Source organism: Ictidomys tridecemlineatus, chromosome 1 (assembly GCF_052094955.1).
Source record: "Ictidomys tridecemlineatus isolate mIctTri1 chromosome 1, mIctTri1.hap1, whole genome shotgun sequence".
Classification (NCBI taxonomy): domain Eukaryota; kingdom Metazoa; phylum Chordata; class Mammalia; order Rodentia; family Sciuridae; genus Ictidomys; species Ictidomys tridecemlineatus.
In genome coordinates, this window is record NC_135477.1 from 158,501,022 (window position 1) to 158,523,948 (window position 22,927).

Genomic DNA, 22,927 nt, shown 5'->3' on the forward strand with positions numbered 1-22,927 from the left:
ACTTAGCTGTAACCCCAGTCTTCTTAATTTATATTTTATTTTGAGCTGAGGCTGCCCTTGGACTTGAAATCCTGCTGCCTCAGCTTTCTGAATTACTAGGATCACAGGTATGTGCTACCACATCCAGCCTGTATTTTTTTAAATGTTTTTTTTTTATTTAAATTACAATTGTTTGTATTATTCTTAAATCACAATCTTTTACTATTTTCTTTTTTAAAGTTTGTTCTAATTAGTTATACATGACAACAGAATGCACTGACACATCATACATAAATGGAGTATAATTTCTCATTCTTATGTTTGTACATGATGTAGAATCACAGCAATCCTGTAGTCATATATGTACATAGGGTAATCCTTTTCCGATACACTTCCCCTCCCTTCACTCCCCTCTACTTAAACTAAAGCAACTCTATTCTTCTCTAGTGTCCCCTCCACATTGTGAATTAGCATCCACATATCAGAGAAAACATTCTGCCTTTGGTTTTTCCTGTGTTGTTTTTAAAGAGACGACCAAATTGTTTTCCAAAGTGACTATCATTTTAAATTCCCACCAGCAATGGGTTCCATTTCTTCCACTGACGCCCCAATATTTGTTAATGTCATTGTGTGTGTGTGCGTGCACTCTAGAAATCTAACCCAGGGGCTTGTGCATGTTAAGCAGGTGCTTTACCACTGGCCATTACCCCCAGTCCTATTATTGTATGTATGTATGTATTTATTTATTTATTTATTTATGGTACTAGGGATTGTACCCAGGGACACTTTACTACTGAGCTACATCTCCAGCCTTCTTTATTTTTTGTTGGGGGGCCCAGGATCTAAGTTGCTTAGGACTTCATTAAGTTGCAGAAGTAGGGGCTGAGGCTGTAGCTTAGTGGTAAAGTGCTTGCCTCACATGTGTGAGGCACTGGGTTCAATCCTCACCACCATATAAAAATAAATAAAGATACTGTGTATTCATCTGCAACTAAATAAATTTTAAAAAGTTGCAGAGGTAGAGGTTGGCCTTGAACTTGCTGTCCTCATGCCTCAGCCTTTGGAATCACTGAGATTATAGGTGTATGCCACTGCACCTGGCTTATTATTGACTTTTTAATTGTTGCTATTCTAGTAGGTGTAAAATGGCATCTTTTGTGTGTGGAGGGTTAATTTTCTTTATTCATAGTGCAATTATCTATGTACAAAATCCTATAAAATATACAACAAAGCTAACAACTATTAAGTGAATTTATCAAGGTTGAGGAATTCAAGATCAACATACCAAAATCAGTTGTATTTCTATATATTAGTAACAATCAGAAATTGAAATTTACAAATATCATTTATAAAATACGAAATAATAGGGAAAATTTGACAAAAGATGTTCAAAACTTGTACACTGAAAACTAAACATTGATAAGAAATATTAAAGATCATCTAAACAAATGAAGAGAAATTGCTTTTATGGAAGTCTCTATTATTATGATGAAAAATCAAGGAAGGTGCTTCAAAACAGAATTGTAGGCTGGAGTTGTGGCTCAGTGGCAGAGCGCTTGTCTGTGTGAGGCACTGGGTTCAAATCCCAATATCACATACAAATAATAAATGAATAAAATAAAGGTCTGTCAACAACTAAAAAAAAAACTTAAAAAATTCCAGAATTGTAAAAGTCAGAATTCAGAGAGTGTTTGGTTTCTAATAATATTCTCCCTGTAGTAATAGTGTTGGTTGCTAAAAAGACTGAGAATGTTAAGGAATGGAGTGAGAGACTCTTCATGCCCCATGTTTATAACATTGAGGTGTTTGATGGGTATATGGTGGGCAGAATATGTGAAGTAGTATCATAATGTGCTTATTTATTTCTATTTTCATGCACATTATATACTCAGACCTTGACATAGTGACTGGCATATAGCAGGAACTCAATAACAATTGTGGAAATAAAAAAGGATTAATGTAGTTTGACAGATACAACCTTAAGGAAGCTGAATTAGAAAGGCTTACCCTAAGTTATTTATTTAGTTATTTTGGCTATTTATGGAGGCAGACTGAGGCCAAACAAGAGAAACTTCCAAAGATTTATGGCAGTAGTTTGTATGAACTTTGAAAGATCTCAGGTTTCTAATACTGAGACATTTTCACTCATGCTATTACACTTTGCAGATGATGAGTGTATGTCTCTATCATTCATCTGATTAAATTTAAATGCCTTCTTTGCTGTAGGCATTACATTGGACACTGAGAATATTGCTTGAACAAAGCATGTATCTTGCCCTCATGTAATTTACAGTACACTGGGAGTTTCAGACAAGTAAATAATTGACAGTTCAGCATGATAAATATTGTGAAAGGGGAAGTACAGATGATGTGAATGTATGGAAGGAATAAACATTTAAGCTTATATCCAAGAAAATGGTTGGCCAGGCAACTGGAACAACATCAACAAATGCATAGAGATTGGGAAATTAATATTGGCTCTGGCAAATTTGGAAACTAATATTCTATGGACAAGGGAGGGGAGGTTGAGAAGGTAGACAGGGGCCAAATCTTACAAGCCCTTTCAAGCCAATTTTTGATATTTATCCTATGGGATGGGGAATCCTTAAAGGGTGACAAACAGAGAAGTGATATGATCACACATGTGATTTTAGAATAGTACTGTGACTTCGTTGTGGATGTAGAGTGGAAGGGATCAGAATGGATTCAGGAAGAGAAATTGATAGTTGTGTTTAATAGTTTTGGTGAGAGAGCTGAGGAGTTGTGTTTAGTAGTTTTGGTGAGAGAGCTGAGGAGTTTTGAGCTAGGAAGATTGTAATAGTGTGAGGGATGGGAAAAAGGCCTTGGTTTTTGGCCTGAGCCATGGGGGTCAGTGGTAGCTCCACTCATTGAAATAATGTATTATTGAGAATGAGTAGGTTTAGGGGAGAAGGAGATGCATTTAGCTTTGGATTTGCTAAATTTGAGGGGCCTGTGGTCAGTCTTGTGGGATTTCTTGTAGACTTTCACTCCTGGAAAGTAAGAGAGAGAGATCTTGGTGAGAAACAGAAATGTAGAAATCATTAATGTATGGATAGTTACTAAAGCTTATGAGTAGATGAACCATATATAAAAATCAACTCAAAGTTGACTAAAGACTTAAATATAAGACCTGAAACTAAAATTTTCTTTACTAGAAGAAAAAGTAGGAGGAGACTCCATGACACTGATCTGGGCTGAGATATATATCTCCAAAAGCACATGCAGCAAAAGCAAAAATAGACAAATGGAATTACATTAAACTAAAAGCCTTCTTTTAGTTTAATTTCTTTTTTTTCTTTTTTTTTTTAAGAGAGAGTGAGAGAGGAGAGAGAGAGAGAGAGAATTTTTTTTAATATCCGTTTTTTAGTTCTCGGCAGACACAACATCTCCGTTGGTATGTGGTGCTGAGGATCGAACCTGGGCCGCACGCATGCCAGGCGAGCATGCTACCGCTTGAGCCACATCCCCAGCCCTAGTTTAATTTCTTAACCAAAGAAACAACCTGCAGAGTGAAGAGACAACCCACAGAAGGAGAGAAATGTTTGAAAATAATACCTCTGATGTTGACTTAACATTCAAAATATGTAAAGAATTTAAACAATGCAACAGATAAACTGATTTAAAAATGGACAAAGGATATAAACAGATATTTCTCAGCCAGGCTCAGTAGCACTTGCCTTTAATCCCAGTGGTCCTGTAATTCCAGCAGCTCAGAAGGCTGAGGCAGGAGGATTGCAAGTTCATAGCCAGCCTCAACAATTATAGTGAGGCCCTGAGCAACTTAGCGAGACCCTGTCTCAAAATAAAAAATAAAAAAGGGCCGTGGATATGGCTCACTGATTAAGCACCCTGCGTTCAATACCCAGTAAAAGGAAAAAAAAAAAAGGACATACAACCAGGCTCAGTGTAGCATGTCTGTAATCCCAGCTATTCTAGAAGCTGAGGCATGAGTGTCATAATTTTAAGACCAATCTTGGGAACTTAGACTATTTCAAAATTTAAAAAGGCAGGAAGGAGGGGACAGTAGCTCAGTGGTAGAGCACCCTCTGGGTCCAATCCCTAGTATGAGGAAAAAAGAAAAGAAGAGAACCTTTGCACAATGTTGGTGGGAATGCAAATTAGACATTATATAAAACAGTATGGTGGTTCCCAAAAATAGAAATTATGGGCTGAGGGTGTAGTTCAGGGATAGAATACATGCCTAGCATGTGTAAAGCCCTGGATTCAATCCCCAGAAGTAAAATAAATAAGTAAAAAATAAAAAAATTAAACTTTCATATGCGCTATCAACACCACTAATATATATCCAAAGGAAATGAAATCAGTATGTCAAAGATACATCTATACTCTCTTGTTTATTGCAGCATTATTGTTTTTTAAAAAAATTTTTAGTTGTCAGTGGACTTTATTTATTTATATGCAGTGCTGAGAATCGAACCCAGTGCCTCACACATGCTAGGCAATTGCTCTGAGCAACAACCCCAGCCTGCATTATTCTTCTTTAAAATATTTTTTTTAGTTGTAGATGGACACAATATCTTTATTCATTTATTTACTTTTATGTGGTGCTGAGGATTGAAACCAGAGCCTTGCATGTGCAAGGCAAGCACTCTACCACTGAGCTACAGGTCCAGCCTGGCAACATTATTCCTAATAACCAAGAAATGGAATTAAAACCAAAATGAAATAAGGCACAGGATAAATATAATGTGATTTCACTTATATGTGGAATCTAAACAAGTTGAACTCAGAGTGAATAATGAATAGTTGGGTAGAGAGTATAAGAATATATCTTCAAGAGGGTTAGCTGTGAAAGAAATGAGAAGGACAGTAACTGGAATGGGCCATGGGGATAAAGGAAAGTTAAAATTTCCTAAGTGCTTTTGATCTTATAGAAATGTGGTTTACCTTTTTAGTATTATGTCTATCCTGGCTTGCTTCCTTCCTTTCTTTCTTTCTCTCTCTCTCTCTCTCTCTATATATATATATATATATCCTGGCTTGCTTGCTTCCTTTCTCTCTCTCTCTCTCTCTCTCTCTCTCTCTCTCTCTCTCTCTCTCTCTCTCTCTCTTTCTCTCTCTCTTTCTCTCTCTCTTTCTTTATTTTTGGTACTGGGAATTGAACCTAGGTGTACTCTACCACTGAGCTACATTCCTAACTCTTTTTATTTTTTATTTTGAGACAGGATCTCACTAAGTTGCAGAGGCTGGCTTTGAACTTGTAATCCTCCTGCTTCAGCCTCCCAAGTAGCTAAGATTACAGGCATAAAATACCATGCTAGGCAGGTTTTATTTAATTTTCAAGTGATGGATAGGTAAGAATTGAAAATATGTAAATATTTTTACATGTGCTAAGGAAATAAATTCATTGTCTTAACTAGATTTTCTCAGTGTAATTTTTGAGAGATTTTCTAGAAAATAAAACCTTATTTTAATATATTTCATCTTCTGTTTGTTTTTTAGATTATTCACCGAGATATAAAACCTGAGAATATTTTAGTATCACAGTCAGGAATTACTAAGCTCTGTGATTTTGGTTTTGCACGAACACTAGCAGCTCCTGGGGACATTTATACAGACTATGTGGCCACACGCTGGTATAGAGCTCCAGAACTAGTATTAAAAGATACTTCTTATGGAAAGTATGTATATTTTGGGAATCTGCCTGGCCTTTCCCAGGCATCTCTTTTTTGCCCCTAATACTGATATTCTCTGCCCTCTGGATCTAGATTGGGGCAAAGAAGAGGGACACTTCTAAAGGTAACAAAGATCCTATGAGCACCTGTACTGCTGGCAGCTGCTGTTGTGCTTAACCTCTGGTCAAATAGCTACAGCACCAGGAGACAGAGGCAGACGTCTTAGGGTATATCCATGCTTGCTTTAAGCTGAGCCATACCTTTGGAGATCTGCCCCCTCTGTTTATCTTTGGTCTCTACATTTTGCAAAGGTTTTAAATCATTTACCTCCCTCTGCCAGTGTTATAATAGGATCTGCCAAGTTTCCTGTTTCCTGGAAAAATGGCACCCTCTTTGCAAAGACTGGCAAATAGTAATTTTTAAATTGTACTGTTCTCAATGACTCAAAAAGGAGCATGGTCTCAGTCTAATGTAAAATAACTATCTAAAATACAAATAATCAGTCTTGAAGAACATAAAGGGGCAATGGTATACAATTTAATACTTTATTTAATAGAATTGCAGGGATAATTCTCATACACTTTTCCTGGAAACTATTATTCTGTTATGGTAATATCTAATATTGGCAGTGGAATGGAATCCAGGGCCCCACTCATGCTAGGCAAGTGCTCTACCACTGAGCTATAATCCCAGCCTTTTTTATTTTGAGACAGGGTCTCATTAAATCATTTGGGCTGGCCTCAAACTTTCAATCCTCTTGCCTCAGCCTCCAGAATAGTTGGAATTACAGATGTGTGCCACTACACCCAGCTGGTGCTTTGGATTGAACCCAGAGCCTTGCACATGTCAGGCAGTCACTCTACCACTGAGCTACACCCCATCCCTTTTTTATTTTTTATTTTGAGACAGGGTCTCACTAAGTTGCTGAGGGCTTCACTAAATTGCTGCAGCTGGTTTTGAACTTGTGATCCTCCTGCCTCCTGAATTGATGGGATCACAGGCATGCGGCACTACACCCAACCCATTCTCAGTTGAAATAAGAGCACTCTGAGGCACAGAGGTAAAATAATACTTGAAGTCACATAGCTGGTTAAGTTGCCCAGATTCTAACCTAGGTGGTCTAGATTCACAATGCATGCTCCCCCAGTACTTTCTTCTTCTTTTTTTGGTACTGGTGTTTGAACCTAGGTGAACATTATCCCTGAGCTGTATTCCCATTCATTTTTAAAAATTTTTAAAAATTTTGAGACAGGGTTTTGCTAAATTGCTGAGGCTGGCCTCAAAGTTGGGATCCTCCTGTCTCAGCCTCCTGAGTCTCTGGGATTAGAGGGGTATCCAGGCCCAGAGTAAGTTTTCAATTGTACCTGTCACTGAGGCCCTGCACAAAACCATCTCTATGCCTCATCTGTGAAGTGATAATAATAATAGGACCTCCTTCATAGGTTTGTTGTGAGAATTAAATGATTTGATATACTAAAAGAATTAAAATATATAAAATGCTCAATAGATGTTAGCTAATCTTATACAGAATATTATGAACTTTTTTCCCCCAATTCTTTTTGTCCCTAGGTATAATATAGCCTTTGTAAGATCTATGTCTTTTTTTTTTTTTTTTAATATATGTACTAGGGATTGAACCCAGGGACACTTAACCACTAAACCACATCCCCAACCAACTTTATTTTTTATTTTGAGATAGGGTCTCACTAAGTTGCTTAGGGCTTCCATAGGTTGCTGAGGCTAGCTTTGAATTTGCCATCCTCCTGCCTCCCGAATTGCTGGGACTACAGGTGTGCACCACCACGCTTTGTTTTTGTTTTCTTCTTAGTACTGTGGATTGAACACAAGGGCACTCCACCACTGAACTACATCCCAGCCAGATAGGGTTTCACTAAACTGCCCAAGCTGTCTACGAACATGTCATCATTCTCCCTCAGTCTCCCAAGTATCTGGAATTGCAGGCATGTGCAATTATTGATCTTATAGAATGTGCAAGACAAGCCTGGCAAAACCCTTTTCTGATACATTCTCTAGCACTATCCCTTGCTCTTAAATTGTATCCTTTCCCTAAATCTTCTGTTTTATCTGCCAGTGTTATGTCAGTTAACACTAACATAGTTTTACTCTTTCTCTAGCCTTCTTTCACTCTCTCTTTCTTTTTTAAATTCTTTCTAAAAGATGTGTTCCTTGAGGACAGGCATAATCTGTTGTATTTTTCCATATTTTTAATTGGTGCATTATAGTTGCACATAATAGTGGGATTTGTTATTACATATTTGTACATGCACACAATATAACGATCATTTCACATCATTCCTCAGTGTTTTTCCCTTACTCTCCCTTTTTCCCTTTTCTGATCCCTTTCCTCTACTTTATTGATCACCCTTTGATTTTCATGAGGTTCCCCCACATACCTTTCTTTTCCTTTTTCCTTTCTAGCTTCTATATGTGAGAGAAAATATATGCCCCTTCACTTTCTGAGTTTGGTTTATTTTGCTTAGCAGTGTTCTCAAGTTTCACTGTCCTACAAATGATATAATTTCATTCTTTATGGCTGAATAAAACCACATTGTGTACATACACTACATTTTCTCTATCCAATCATTCATTATGGACACCTAGGCTGGTTCCATATTTTGGCTATTGTGAATTATGCTGCTATAAACATGGGTGTGGATGTATGCTGACTTTAATTCTTTAGGATAAATAATGAGGAGTGGTATACCTGGTTCCATGCCTAGTTTTCTGAGTATCTGTTATAGTCCACATAGCCAAACTTGGTGCTTTGCACAGGATAAGGTTGGATTCTATTTCACATTGTGTTTGAAACAAGTTTGTCAGTGAGTCTTTTCTTAAAAAAGTTATAATTGTAATAAACAAACAAAACCAGACAGAAAACCTCATATAACAAATGTACAGTTGTACCATAAAATCAAAACTTGAATTTTGCTAGCTACCCTAGGAAACCCTTTGTAACCCATTCCTTCTCCCAAAACTAACCATAGTGTTGACTTTTATTGTAATCAATTCCTTGCATTTTCTAATAGTTTTATCATTCATGTATACATTCATTTAGTTGAATGTAACCTTTTTAATGACAGCTTTTTAAAGATATAATTTGCATACCATATATTTCACACATTTAAAGTGTTCAATTCAGTCATCTTTATTATATTCATAGAGTTGTGCAACCATAACCACAATAATTTTAGACCATATTTATCACACCCAAAAGAAATCCTGTATCTGGGGCTGAGGATGTGGCTCAAGCGGTAGCGCGCTCGCCTGGCATGCGTGCGGCCCGGGTTCGATCCTCAGCACCACATACCAACAAAGATGTTGTGTCCGCCGAGAACTAAGAAAAAGTAAATAAATATTAAAATTCTCTCTCTCTCTCTGTCCCCCTCTCTCTCTCACTCTCTCTAAAAAAAAAAAAAAAAAAAAAGAAATCCTGTATCTGTTTTTTATGTTGTTGTTTTTGTTTGTTTTTTGTGGTACTAGGAATTATTGAACCCAGGGCCTTCAGTATGCTAGGCAAGTGCTCTATCACTGAGCTACATCCCCAGTCTTTAAGCCTTATATTTATTAACAGTTGCTTTCCATTTCTTTCCAACCTCTCCAGGTCTAAGCAACTACTTATGTACTATTATTCTCTGTGGATTTGCCTATTCTGGATGTTTCATGTAAATGAAACTATACAATATATGGTCCTTTGAGACTGCCTTCTTTCATTTATACTTTTCAAGGTTCACCCATGTTGTACTCCATTTCTCTTTATAGCTGAATAATTTTCCATTGGTGGATATATCACATGTCATCTACCCATTCATCAATTAATGAACATTTGGCTTTGATCTCCATTTTTTTGCTGTTAAAAATAATGCTGGGGCTGGGGTTGTGGCTCAGAGGTAGCGCACTTGCCTAGCATGTATGAGGCTCTGGGTTCAATCCTCGCACCGCATTAAAAAAGAAAATAAAGATATGTGTCCACCTATAAGTAAAAAATAAATATTAAAAAAAGAATAATGCTGCTGTGAACATTTGTGTACATGTTTTTATATAGATAAATGTTTTCATTTCTTTTGGGGTGTATACCTAGGAATTGTAACTGTGGATCATATGGTAGCTCTGTTTAATCTTTTGAGGAACTGTCATACTGTTTTCCAAAGTGTTTCCATTATTTTCACATTCCTACAAGCTGAATATGAGGGTTACAATTTCTCTGTGTCTTTGCTAACACTTATTATTGTTCTTTTTTTAAAAAAATATGGCCATCCTCACCTTTTTATTAAATCATCTTTTGGGAAAATTTTAGATTTATAGACAGTTTTCAAAGGATAGTACAGACAGCTTCCATATATCCCTTACCCAGTTGCTTTTTATCCTAATGTTATGTTACCCATATGTGGTATATTTGTGAAAATGATGCTTGCTTTTTGTATTTAAATAAGATTTGGTATGTTTTTAAAAATTCCTTTTAAGCTACAGGAATTTGGGGCTGGGGATGTAGCTCAGTGGCAGAATGAGTGCCTTGTATGCAGTAAGGCCTTGGGTTTGATCCCCAGCACTCACTGCAAAACAAATGATAAGAAACCAATAAACAAAAAAACTACAGAAATTTCCTTTATCTCTTTCTTTTCCTTACAGCTTATCTGTTAAGGCCAGATCATTTGCTTTGTCAATTTCTCACAGTGCAAATTTTGCTGATTACATTCTTGTAGGGAAGTTCAATGTGCTTCCCTGACTTTATATTTTCTGGAAATTGGCAGCTAGATCCAGAGGCTGGATAGTCTGAAGTTCAGTGCCTTTGGCAAGAGAACAGGCTTTATTTTCTTCTTTTAATAGGAGGCACATAATGTGATGCTAGCAGCTTTTAATCCTTAATGGCTAGATTCAACAACTCTTAGGGGTTTGCAAAATGGTGATATTTTAACTGCATCATCCTTTTAAAATTTATTACTTAGAATACTTTTATGAAGGGACATTTCTCCTCATTTGATTACTCAGGGATAATAGTTCATATATAGAAAGTAGAATAAATGCTTGATTTATCAATGTTTAGGATGAATTGGCTCCAAAAAATAGACTTTGAAAGTCTACAATTAATTTTCTAAAAATATGACCAGGCCAGAGATGTAGTTCATTGGTACACTACTTGTTTAGCATGTGTGCAAAGTTCTGGGTTCCATACCCAGCATGGAACTCATGGACTTAAACTTATTTAATGGGTTTCTTTGCATTGCAGTTTTTTGGGGCAAGAGAAAAAGGCCTTCTCCCACTCATCACAAGATCACAGGTACCCCCCACCAAGCATACAGGATTGAACCCAGGGGTACTCTACCACTGAATTACATCCCCAGACCTTTTATTATTTATTTGAGATAGGGTCTCACTAAGTTGCCCATGCTGGCCCTGAACTTGTGATCCTCCTGCCTCAGCCTCCTGAGTAGCTGAGATTATAGAAGTGTACTACCTAGATTTACTTTTAAAAAATTGTATGTGGCATAGAAGCCTTCAGAAATGAAGACCCAAGGAAAACTTTTGTGTTTTTATGCTAAGTATGATAAAAGATATGGGTAGTTGTGGAAAAACATGATTGTACTAAAAGAACACGATCTAATGGTAATAAACAGAGAGGGGAAACCCAGAAATGGCTGTTCATTCCAATTCTTCTTTCTTCTCTGTATAGCCTCCATAAGGGACAAGATCCCTGTGGCATGAGATAAAGTAGGAAGTCAGAGAATCAGGGAAAGTAGGTCAGAGAGTATCCTTTCTAGCTTTTATGACTTGTTTTGGGGGAGAGGAATTTTAGTTTCTATGACATACCTTGGGAAAGTGGGGAGAAAGGAGGGCAAGAGAAGGTCAGAGAGATCTTGCTTCTGAGGTTCTTCTGGTCTCTTTCAGTTCAAAGTACTCAGCATGTCAAGGAACCATATTTTGGGATAACATATTTGAGCTCCTACACAGTATTTTTATTATTGAAGTTCAAAATTTTTCATCTTTGACCAATGCAAGCCTTTCAAGGTGGCTCCTATGTCCTTTTAACATGACCCAGTATACAGTCTTTGATAGCTTCTTTGTTACCTAGCTGACAAGATGTTCTAGGCTTATTTTTACTTTTTTTTTCTTTAGGGAGTCTGCCATATATAAATATCTTTTGAAAATCAGCTTTATAGTGATATAATTCACAAACAGTATAATTCACTCATTTAAAGTGTGAATTTCAGTAGTTTTAGTATATTTATTGGTAAGTGCAGCCATCACACAATTTTAGATCATTTTTATTACCTCAAAAAACCTCATTCTCTTTACACCCCTGTATCTTAGACTCCTTTTGCCCAACTCTTGGCAACCACTAGTCTACGCTCTATCTTTGCAGTTTCCCTATTCTGAACTTTCATTTGAATAGAATCATATAATATGTGGTCTTTTGTGACTGGCTTCTTTCACCTAGCATAATATTTTCAAGATTCATTCAAGTTGTAGCATATATTGATATTTCACTCAATTTTTTTCCTCCAATGCTAGGGATTGAACCCAGAGCCTCATGCATGCTAGACAAGTGCTCCACCACTGAAACACCGCCCCCTACCCCCAGCCAGTACTTCATTCCTTCTCATAGCCAATAATATTCTGTAGTTTGGATTTAACATATTTGGTTTATTCATCTGCCCATTGATGAACCTTTACTACTTTTGCCTATGTATAATGCTGCTATAGACATTTATACTCTAGTTTTTGTGTGGACATATGTTTTCATTTCTCTTAGGTATACACCTAGGAATGAAACGATTGGATCATGTGATAACTACATTTAATTGTTTGAACTGCCAGATTGTTTTCCAAAAGTCTTCATTATTTTATATCATTGACAATAGAGTATGAGGGCTATAATTTCCCCACATCCTTTCCAACACTTGTTATTATATGATTTTTTTTTAATTCTAGCCATCCTAATGGGTATGAAGTGATATTTTACTGTATATTTGATTTACATTTCCCTATTGACTAATGATACTGAACATTTTTTTTTTTCTGGGCTTATGGACTCTTTGCTATCAGAGAAATTTCTGTTCAGAATCTTTTGAGTATATTGGATTGTCTTTTTATTATTGAGTTATAAGAATTCTTTATGTATTCTGTTCTTTATGCAATTCTTTATCAGACATGACTTGCAAATATTTTTGTGAATTAAACATAGTTATCACATGATCATTTCCTTCATTCCTTCATTTGTGAATTTTCAACACTTTCTTCTTGATGATATGATTTTCCCCTCAGTATTTTTTTTTTAAAGAGAGAGTGAGAGAGAGAGAGAGAGAGAGAGAGAGAGAGAGAGAGAATTTTTAATATTTATTTCTTAGTTCTCGGCGGACACAACATCTTTGTTGGTATGCGGTGCTGAGGATCGAACCCGGGCCGCACACATGCCAGGCGAGCGCGCTACCGCTTGAGCCACATCCCCAGCCCTCCCCTCAGTATTTGGGATTGAATCCAGGGGCACTCTACCACTGAGGTACATACCCAGCCCTTCTTATATTTTATTTGCAATAGGGTCTCATTAAGTTGTTCAGGCTGGCCTTGAACTTGCCTTCCTCCTGCCTTGGCCTCCCAAGTAGCTGGGATTACAGGAGAATGCTCCTGTACCTGTCTTATAACTTTAGCTTTTGTATTAAGGTCTTTTATTCATCTTGAGTGAACTTTTGTACATGATATAAGGCAAGGGTCCGACTTCATTCATTTGCATGTGGCTATTCATTTGGCCCAATACAATTTGTTGAGGAGACTTTCTTTTCTCTTGAATGGTTTTGGCACCCTTGTTGAAAATCAATTAACTGTGGATATAAGGGTTTATTTCTGAACTGTGGGTTCTATTCCCTTGATCTATATGTCTATACCATGTTGTCTTAATTATTGTTGCTTTATAGAAAGTTTGAAATCATAAAGTGTGAATATTTCTACTTTGTTCCCTTTTTTAAATGAGTTTGTTTTTGCTATTCTAATTTCCTGGCAAATCCATATGAATTTTGGGATCAACTTCAGTTTTTGCATAAGAGGCCTCTGGGACTCTGATAGGGATTGAATTACATCTGTGGATCAATTTGGAGATTACTGCTATTTTAACAATATTGTAAGTCTATGAACAGAGGATTTTTTCCCACTTATTTAGATCTTCCTTAATTTCTTTCAACATTTTGTACTTTTTACAGAATACATTTTGTACTTCTTCTGTTAAATTTATTTCTAAATATCTAAATATTTCATTCTGTTTGGTGCTATTGAAATGGAGTTGATTTCTTCATTTGCAGATTTTTTCATTACAAATATGTAAAATTACAACTGATTTTTGTATATTGATCTTATCTCCTGCAACCTGGATAGATTTGTTTATTAGTTCTCATAGATATTTAGTGAATTTCCTAGGGTTTTCTATGCAGAAGATCATGTCATCTATGAACAGAAACAGTTTCACTTCTTTCCTGGTTGGGTCACTGCTTATTTATTCATTTATTTTCTAATTACCCTGACCAGAATCTCTAGCACAATGTTGGAGAGAAGCTGGGTACAATGGTAAGGGCCTGTAATTCCAGTGTCAGCAGGTTGGGGCAGGAGGATCACAAGTTTGAAGGCAACCTCAGCAACTTACTAATACCTTGTCTCAAAATAATAAAAAAGGCTTAGGATATAGCTCAGTAGTAGAGCACCCCAGGGTTCAGTCCTGTATCAAGTAGCTGGGATTACAGGCGAGTGCTCCTGTACCTATCTTATAATTTTATATGTGTGATACACACACACACACACACACACACACACACACACACACTAAAACAAGGAATCAACAATGTTGAATAGAAGTGGCAGTGGGGCTGGGGATGTGGCTCAAGCAGTAGCGCGCTCGCCTGGCATGCGTGTGACCCGGGTTCAGTCCTCAGCACCACATACCAACAAAGATGTTGTGTCTGCCAAGAACTAAACAAATAAAATAAATAAATATTTAAAAAAAAAAAAGAAGTGGCAGGAGCAAACATCCTGGTCTTATTCACCATGTTAGAGGGAAAGATTCCAGTCTTCAATAATTAATTATGATATTAGATGTAGATTGTCATAGATGCCCTTTATCAAATTGAGATAATTTTCTTTTATTCTTAGTTTGTTGAGTGCTTTTATCATGAAAAGGTATTATATTTTATCAAATTTTTTCTTGTCTATTAAGATCATCAACATATGAATGTTATTTTTATTCTATTGATGTATTGCATTTGTTGATGTTTGGATATTAAACCAACCTCATGTTCCTGTAATATATGCCAATTGGTCATATGTAATTCTTCTTAGGTGTTATTGGATTTTATTGAGAATTTAGTGTCCTTATTCATGAGGGATATTTGTAGTTTTCTTTTCTAGTGAGACCTTTGTCTGGTTTAAGTATCAAAGTAATTCTGTTCTTTAAAAATGAATTGGAAAATATTCCCTCTCTTTTCTTTCTCATTTCTTCTCTTCTTTCCTTCCCTCATTCTCTTCCTCCTTTCTTTTCTGTGGTACTGGGGATTGAGTCCAGGGTCTCATACATGTTAGATAAACATTCTACCACTAAGCTACATTCTTACCCTTTTTTATTTTTTATTTTGAGAAAGGGTCTTGTGTGGCTGAGGCTGGCCTCTAACTTGCAATCCTCTTGCCTCAGCCTCCTGAATAGATGGGATTACAAGTATGTGCTACTATGCCTGCTCTTGAAAGGTTGTTTGATAGTTCTTAAAGAGTTCTTTAAATATTTGGTAGAATTACACAGTGAAACCATCTGGGCCTAGATTTTTGTTTATGGATAGTTTTTGATTACTTACTCAATATTTTTGTTTGTTTTAGGTTTATTAAAATTGTCTGTTTTTTCTTAAGCCAGTTTTAGTAGTTTGTGTTTTCCTAGGAAACAATCTGTTTAATCAAAGTTATTTAATTTACTCATTGTTTGGTAGGTTGGCTAGCAACATGTTCTCCAACTTTTTGTTTATCTTGGAAAAAATTTTAATTTTACTCCATTTTCAAAAAATAGGTTTCCTTAATATGGGATTTTTGGTTGACAGGGTTTTTTTCGGAGCACTCTGAATTATGTCATTGCTTCTGGGCCTCCATTGTTTGTACTGAAAAGTCTCCTTTTAGTCTGATTGAGGATCTCCTTGTAAGTGATGATTCATTTTCTTTTTCTTTTTTTTTTTTTTATAGAGAATTTTTTATTTATTTATTTTTTTAAAGATAGAGTGAGAGAGGAGAGAGGAGAGAGAGAGAGAGAGAGAGAGAGAGAGAGAGAGAGAGAGAGAGAGAGAGAATTTTTAATATTTATTTTTTAGTTCTTGGCGGACACAACATCTTTGTTGGTATGTGGTGCTGAGGATCGAACCCGGGTCGCACGCATGCCAGGCCAGTGCGCTACCGCTTGAGCCACATCCCCAGCCCCTATAGAGAATTTTTTTTTAATTATTTATTTTGTTTTAGTTGTCGGCGGACACAACATCTTTGTTTGTATGTGGTGCTGAGGATCGAACCTGGGCCGCACGCATGCCAGGCCAGCGTGCTACCGCTTGAGCCACATCCCCAGCCCCTGATGATTCATTTTCTCTTGCTTTTCTTCTTATTTTTGACTTTTGGCATTTTTACTATGGTATATTCCTTTGTGGTAGATCTCTTTGTATTTATCCTAGTTGGAGTTTGTTTGGCTTTCTGGATTTGTTGATTATTATTTTGCAATAAATTTAGGAATTGTCATCATTATTTCATTAAATATTTTTCTTCTTTTTCTTTCTCTTTTCATTTTGGTATTCCCAGATACATATGTATGTGTGTTTAGTAGTGTTGCACATTTGAGTCTCTTCTCCCCACTCTCATTTTTTTTATTCTCTGTTCTTCAGCTTTCAAAATCTCCATTGATCTGTCTTTAAGTCCATGAATTATTTCTTCTGCCTGTTCAAGCCTACTGTTGAGCCCCTCCGGTGAACTTTTAATTTCAGTTATTTTACTTTTCAATACCATGATTTCTCCCAGCTTACCCTCTTTTTCCATATATAATTCGTTTCTTGATTAATATTCTCTATTTGATATGAGATTGTCATTGTATCTTCCCATGCTTCTTTAATCATGCTTTCCCTTAGTTGTGTGAATGCACTTTTAATATTTATTTTGAAATCTTTTTCTGTTCAATCCAACATATGTTTACTCTTATAGTCAGTGTGGACAGCCTGCTTTTTTTTCTTGCATATGAATAATTTCTCATAGATTTCTTTCATACCTTGAATTTTTTTGCTGGAACCTCAGGATTTTAGATAACATATTCTAAAAACTCTGGGTACAGGACTTTCCACTCTGGGTCTTGCTATTGTTATTTTTTTTGTGTTATAGTGACTAGATGAATTTTAGTGAAATCTGTTTCCTCCCACAAAAGTATTAAATCTGTATAGTTGCTCCTCAGGGAGTCACAGCTTTGGATAAGTCATGGTCACTCTGGGATGGTAATGGAATTAGTAATGTTATCTTTTTGTCTTCCCCTTACTGTTCCTAGCCATTGAACTCCACGAGATAAACTGATTGCTCTATTGCTTTCAGAATTGGCATGGGGCTTAAATTGCACAATGAACTATTCCATTCACACTGTGGCTCCTTAGAAGGAATAATTTCTGTGATGGTCAATATTTAGTGTTTGTTCTGATTTTGAGAAGGCTTCTCTCAACTGGCTCATTTGATGGTTCTTTCCCACAAACTAGCTGAGATATAGTCTAGATTGAATTGTCATTTAATGCAGGAATCTCTACTCAGTTGTCTTTCCTGCATCCTCCACTGTTCTAGAGAGCACCTTTAGGCCTGAACTTTTCTACACTTAGTTGCAAATAAAGTCAACTCCTTTGGAAGAGATCAGAAGCCTTTGTTTTTATGGCCCTCTTCTTTTCCCAGGCAAAATCTCTGAAGTGTAGGGTTCTGGAGTTATTTTGGATTAAAGCAAATTTTATCTCTAAGCAATACTCTTTCCTCTAGGAGCTGAGTGCTCAGTGACTGGGAGGAGCAGCAGCCTGAGGTCCCCTTAGCTTGCTTCTCCCAACATGAAATCACTACCCCACCAGCCAGGTTGAGTGGCCCTAGTATTCTTGGTGTACTACACCCAATGTACAGCCATTGTTCCATGAGTTGGGGCTTGGTGGGAGATGTGACCTTCGTCTTTTTTTTTTTTTTGTATCTTTATTTTATTTATTTATTTTTATGTGTTACTGAGAATCAAACCCAATGCTTCACACATACTAGGTGAGTGCTCTACTACTGAACTACAATCCCAGCCCTTGACCCTCATCTCTCAACCTTATTCACCCAGGACTTAGCCTCAGCAACAGATAGCTGGGAAAAGTATGAGCAATGCTGAAGTTCTGTTTCTCCAGGGAAGAAAGAACTTCAAACGGGAACTAGTGAAGAGGTAGCCAGCCAGCTCTAGACTTAGAGCTGAGATTGAGGAAGGAGGGAATACACTTACTTCCTTACTGAATTTTCATAGTTTTTTGTTTGTTTTGTTGTTGGGTTTGTTGTTTTTGTTTTTGCATGCTGAGGATTGAGCCTAGGACCACAATGAACTACATTCCCAGCCCTAGTTGTACTTTTAGAAATATAATTTTCACTGGGTTCAATGAGGAGTAGCCCAGCTAACCTGTTCATTATATCATGCTAGAAGTCCATCCTTAGTTGTTATTGTTGTTGTTGTTCTTTCTCTCCTCTTCCTTCCTTTCTTCCTCCTTCTTCTTCTTTGATTAAACCCAGGAGTACTTTACCACTGAGTTATATTCCCAGCCCTTTTTATTTTTAAAATTTGAGACAAGGTCTCACTTAGTTGCTGAGGGTCTCACTAAATTTCTGAATCTCGCTTTGAACTTTCAGTCCTCCTGTCTCAGTCTCTCATGTTGGAATTACAAGCAGTGCCACTGTGCCTGGCTTTAGTTCTTTTAATCCCCCCTTACCCCTGCATGTTAGACCAAAGCTTGGTTGGATCAGCTTTTCTTGACCAAGCTTGTCTGTCTGTCTATCTGTCTCTCTTTTTAAAAACAAGCTCTAGAAAATTTTATTAAAGAAAAATTTTGTATAATTTACTTTTCACCAGTCTATTTCAGCATGTTTCCATGATATCAAAATCACCTGCATGAATTTCAGCCAGTGTGCATACTTAATAGTATTTTCTTCAGCTTGTGTCAAATTTAATATTATCGCCATCATAGTGATGGATCCTAGTTTGGCCAATGTGATGTAGTACTGTTTTGGATATATTCAAAGCTGGGAAGCTGTTGGTAAGAATGACTATTATAGTTTAGCTTTGAAACGTCCCCCAAAATCTGAAGTGTTAATGTCTAAGTGTTAATTGCCCATCTGTATCACTATTTGGAGGTCATGGAAATTTCAGGAGGTAAAAGGAAGTTACATTATTAGGGGTGTGCCATTGAAGGGGATATGGGAACCCTTGTCCTCCTCTTCTCTCTTTGCTTCCTGGCCACTATGAGATGAGCAGATCTCCTACACCCATGTTCCATCCCCATGATATGCTGCACTACCACAGATCCAAAGCAACTGACTGAAACCTCTGAAACCATGAGCCCAGATTAATCTTTAGCCTCTTTTAAAGTTGTTTATCTCAGATATTTTGTCACAGCAATAGAAAACTGACAACACAATGACCAATTTTGCTTTGCCTTGTCTGATAATCTTCAGAGTCTGTTTGTACCCTAGCATATACCTTCCACTTCTCATGATGAGTTGGAGCCTATAAATGATCAGTTCCAGTTTCTACAAAACAAACATTTATAATAGACCTTAAGCCTTGTAGATAACAACCTCAAAACTGGATCTAGCTTTCTGGAGCTGAACCCCATAATAAAATTCCTAAACTAGAGGGCCCCATGTCCTCTCAGGTTCCCTTTGGGAACCCTTCAGATGCCAGTGGGCATGCTGTCTTCCCAGTGTTGTGTGTGTCTCATTAAAATTAATTAGAGCAGTTTTAGGTTTGTAGAAAAGTTTAACAGAAAATGCAGAGGTATCATATACCCACTCCACCTCATACCTCACTACTACAACATTTCCTTTTTCTGTTTCTCCTCCTCATCAATATTATTATTATTATTATTATCATCATCATCATCACCAATAACAACATCATCATTATTTTCTTTTGGTACTAGGGATTGAACCCAGAGGGCTTTTAATCATTGAAGTACACTCCCAACCCTATAATTTTTTTTTTTTTTTTAATTTTGAGATAGGGTCTCTCTAAGTTGCTGAGGCTATCCTTGAACTTGTGATGTTCTGGCCTCAGCTTTCAAAGTTGCAGAGATTGTAGGTGTGCTCCACTGCACCTGGTTACATTTCCATGTTATTAACATCTTGTATTATATGGTATATTTGTTACAATTAATGGGCCAATACTGATACATTATTCTCAACTAAATCCCATAGTTTACATTAGGATTTAACTTTCTGTGTTGAACTTTCTGGGTTTTGATAAATATATAATATCCTGTCCATAACTTCAGGATCATAGAGAATAGTTTTATTTTACCTTTTTTTTTTCCTTTTCTTATTGGTACTGGGACTGAACTCACAGGCACTTTACCAATGAACTGTACCCACAGCCCTTTATATTATGTTTTCTTTTTCTTTCTTTTTTTGTATTAGGGACTTAACTCAGGGGTATTTAACTGAGTATTTTACTGAGCCATATCCCCAGCCCTTTTTATTATTTGTATATTTTAAGTCAGGGTCTTGCTAAATTGTCTGGTCCTTGCTTAGTTGCTGAGACTGGCTTGAACTTGCGGTCCTAATGCCTCGGCCTTCTTCTGAGTCTCTGGGATCACAGACTTGGACCACCACACCTAGCTTTTATTATGTTTTTTTATTTTGAGATAGAATTTTACTATCCTAAATCCCATAGTTTACATTAGGATTTAAACGGGGTGCCAGGGTACCTGCCTGTAATCCCAACAATTTGGAAGCCTGAGGCAGAAGAATTTCTGAGGCTTCCAAATTGTTGGGATTACAAGCAGGCACCCTGGCACCCCGTTTGTACCTCTACCTTTTTATTATTTTCTCCTTCTCCTTTAACTAGCAACCACTGGTCTTTTTATCATCATTTTACTTTAGCTTTTTCCAGAATGCCATATAGTTGGAATTATACAGGACGTAGAGTTTTTAGATAAGCTTCATTGACTTGGCAACATGTATAATGTTCTATGATTTTTTTTTTTTTGGTGGCTTAATAGCTCATTTTTCTCTCTCTCTCTTTTTTTTTTTTTGCTGCTAAATAATATTCATTGCATACATGTACCACAATTTATCCATTAACTTATTGAAGGACACTTCAATTCCTATCAAGTCTGTGCAATTATGAAACAAGTTGCTATAAATATCCATGTCCAGGTTGTTATGTGAATCTGAACTTTTTACTTGCTGGTTAACTACCAAGGAGTACAATTGCTAGATTGTGTGCTAAGACTATATTTAGCTTTGTAAGGAGTTGCCAAACTGTCCTTCAAAGAGGCTGTATAATTTTGCATTCCTGCCAACAATGAATGAGAATTTGTTGGTCCACATCCTCATCAGCAGTTGGAGGTGTCAGTATTTTAGATTTTAGCCATTCTAATAGGTATATAGTGATATCACATTGTTTTATTTATTTATTTAGCTACTGGGGATTGAAACCAGAGGTGTTTTACACCACATCTTTAATCGTTTTCACTTTTTGAGACAGAATCTCACTAAATTGCCCAGGCTGGCCTTAAACTTGGTGATCCCCTTACCTTAGCCTCTTGCATCACTAGGATTACGGGTAGGTACTACTGTGTCCAGCTGTTTTCTTAATTTTTGGTTTTTAATTGTGGAAGGACAATACCTTTATTTTATTTATTTTTTAAAAAAATATTTATTTTTTAGTTGGACACGATATCTTTATTTATTTATTTTTATGTAGTGCTGAGGATCAAACCCAGGGCCTTGCAAGTGCTAGGCAAGCGCTCTACCACTGAGCCACAACCCCAGCCCCTTATTTTTTATTTTTATATGATGCTGAGGATTGAACCCAGTTCCTCACACATGCTAGGCAAGAGCTCAACCACTAAGCTATAACCCCAGCCCCTGTTGTTTTAATTTTCAATTTCTTGATGGTATATACTGTTGAGCAACTTGTAATATGCTCATTTGCTATCTGTATGTCCTCTTTGGTGAGGTATGTGTTTATATCTTTTGCCAATTGTAAAATTGGTTTATTTTCTTATTGTTGAGTTTTAAGAGTTTTGTTGGTATATTTTGTATACAAATCCTTAATCAGAAATTTTGTGAATATTTTATCCCAACCTATGGCTTGTCTTTTCATTATCTTAACAGTATTTTTCACAGAATAGAAGTTTTAATTTTAATGAAGTCCATTTATCAGTGGTTTTACTGTGTGAACTATGCTTTATATCTAAAAACTTATCGCCAAATCCAAGGTCGCCAAGATTTTTTCCCTATGTGTTTGTCTAGAAGTTTTATAGTTTTGCCTTTTACATTTGTGTATCATCCATTTTGATTAATTTGGGGGAAAATTTCAAGATCTTAGTCAAAATTGTTTTCTTCTTTTCATATGGATGTCTTGCACTACTTGTCAAAGACTAATTGAGGGGCTGGGAGTGTAGTTTAGCACATGTAAGGCCCTGGGTTTGATCTCCAGCAACTCAAAAAACAAACAAAAAACTCAACCAAGTAAAACCAAAACCAGTTGACTATATTTCTGTGCGAGTTCTATATCTGGGCTCTGTATTCTGTTACCTTTGTCTTTTTTTTTAACCAATACCACAAACTGGTATGTTTTACCAGTATGATGGCCTTACAGTATATGATGGCCTTACAGTATATCTTAAAGTCCAGCAGAGTTGATACTCTGACTTTATTCTTTTCTCTCAACATTGTATTAAAATGTTCTGGTGAGTCTATTTCCTTTCCATACAAACTTTACAATTAATTTGTTAAAATCTACAGATTATTTTTTTAAAATTGATAGATTAAATTATATGTATTTATCATAGACAATAACATGATGTACATATACATCGTGGAACAACTAAATTTAGCTAATTAACATATGTATCACCTCACATAATTATCTTTTTTATTGAATTTTTTTTTTTAGTTATTGATGAAACTTTATTTTATTTATTTACATGCAGTGCTGAGAATTGAACCTATTGCCTCACACGTGCCCGGCAAACGCTCAGTTGTACCACTGAGCTACAACCCTGGCCCCACAT

The 22,927-nt window shown here is 36.5% G+C and overlaps 1 protein-coding gene across 6 annotated transcripts in view; it reads left to right on the top strand.

The window, feature by feature from the left end:
* Cdkl3 (cyclin dependent kinase like 3) overlaps positions 1 to 22,927 on the top strand; it is a 49,788-nt gene that overhangs the window by 3,052 nt on the left and 23,809 nt on the right. For all 6 annotated transcript variants that reach the window (XM_040271807.2, XM_078050575.1, XM_078050567.1 and 3 more), the window contains exon 4: positions 5,464 to 5,642. In XM_040271807.2, coding sequence (XP_040127741.1) covers positions 5,464 to 5,642 — 179 coding nt within the window. The remainder of the gene's footprint in view (positions 1 to 5,463; positions 5,643 to 22,927) is intronic.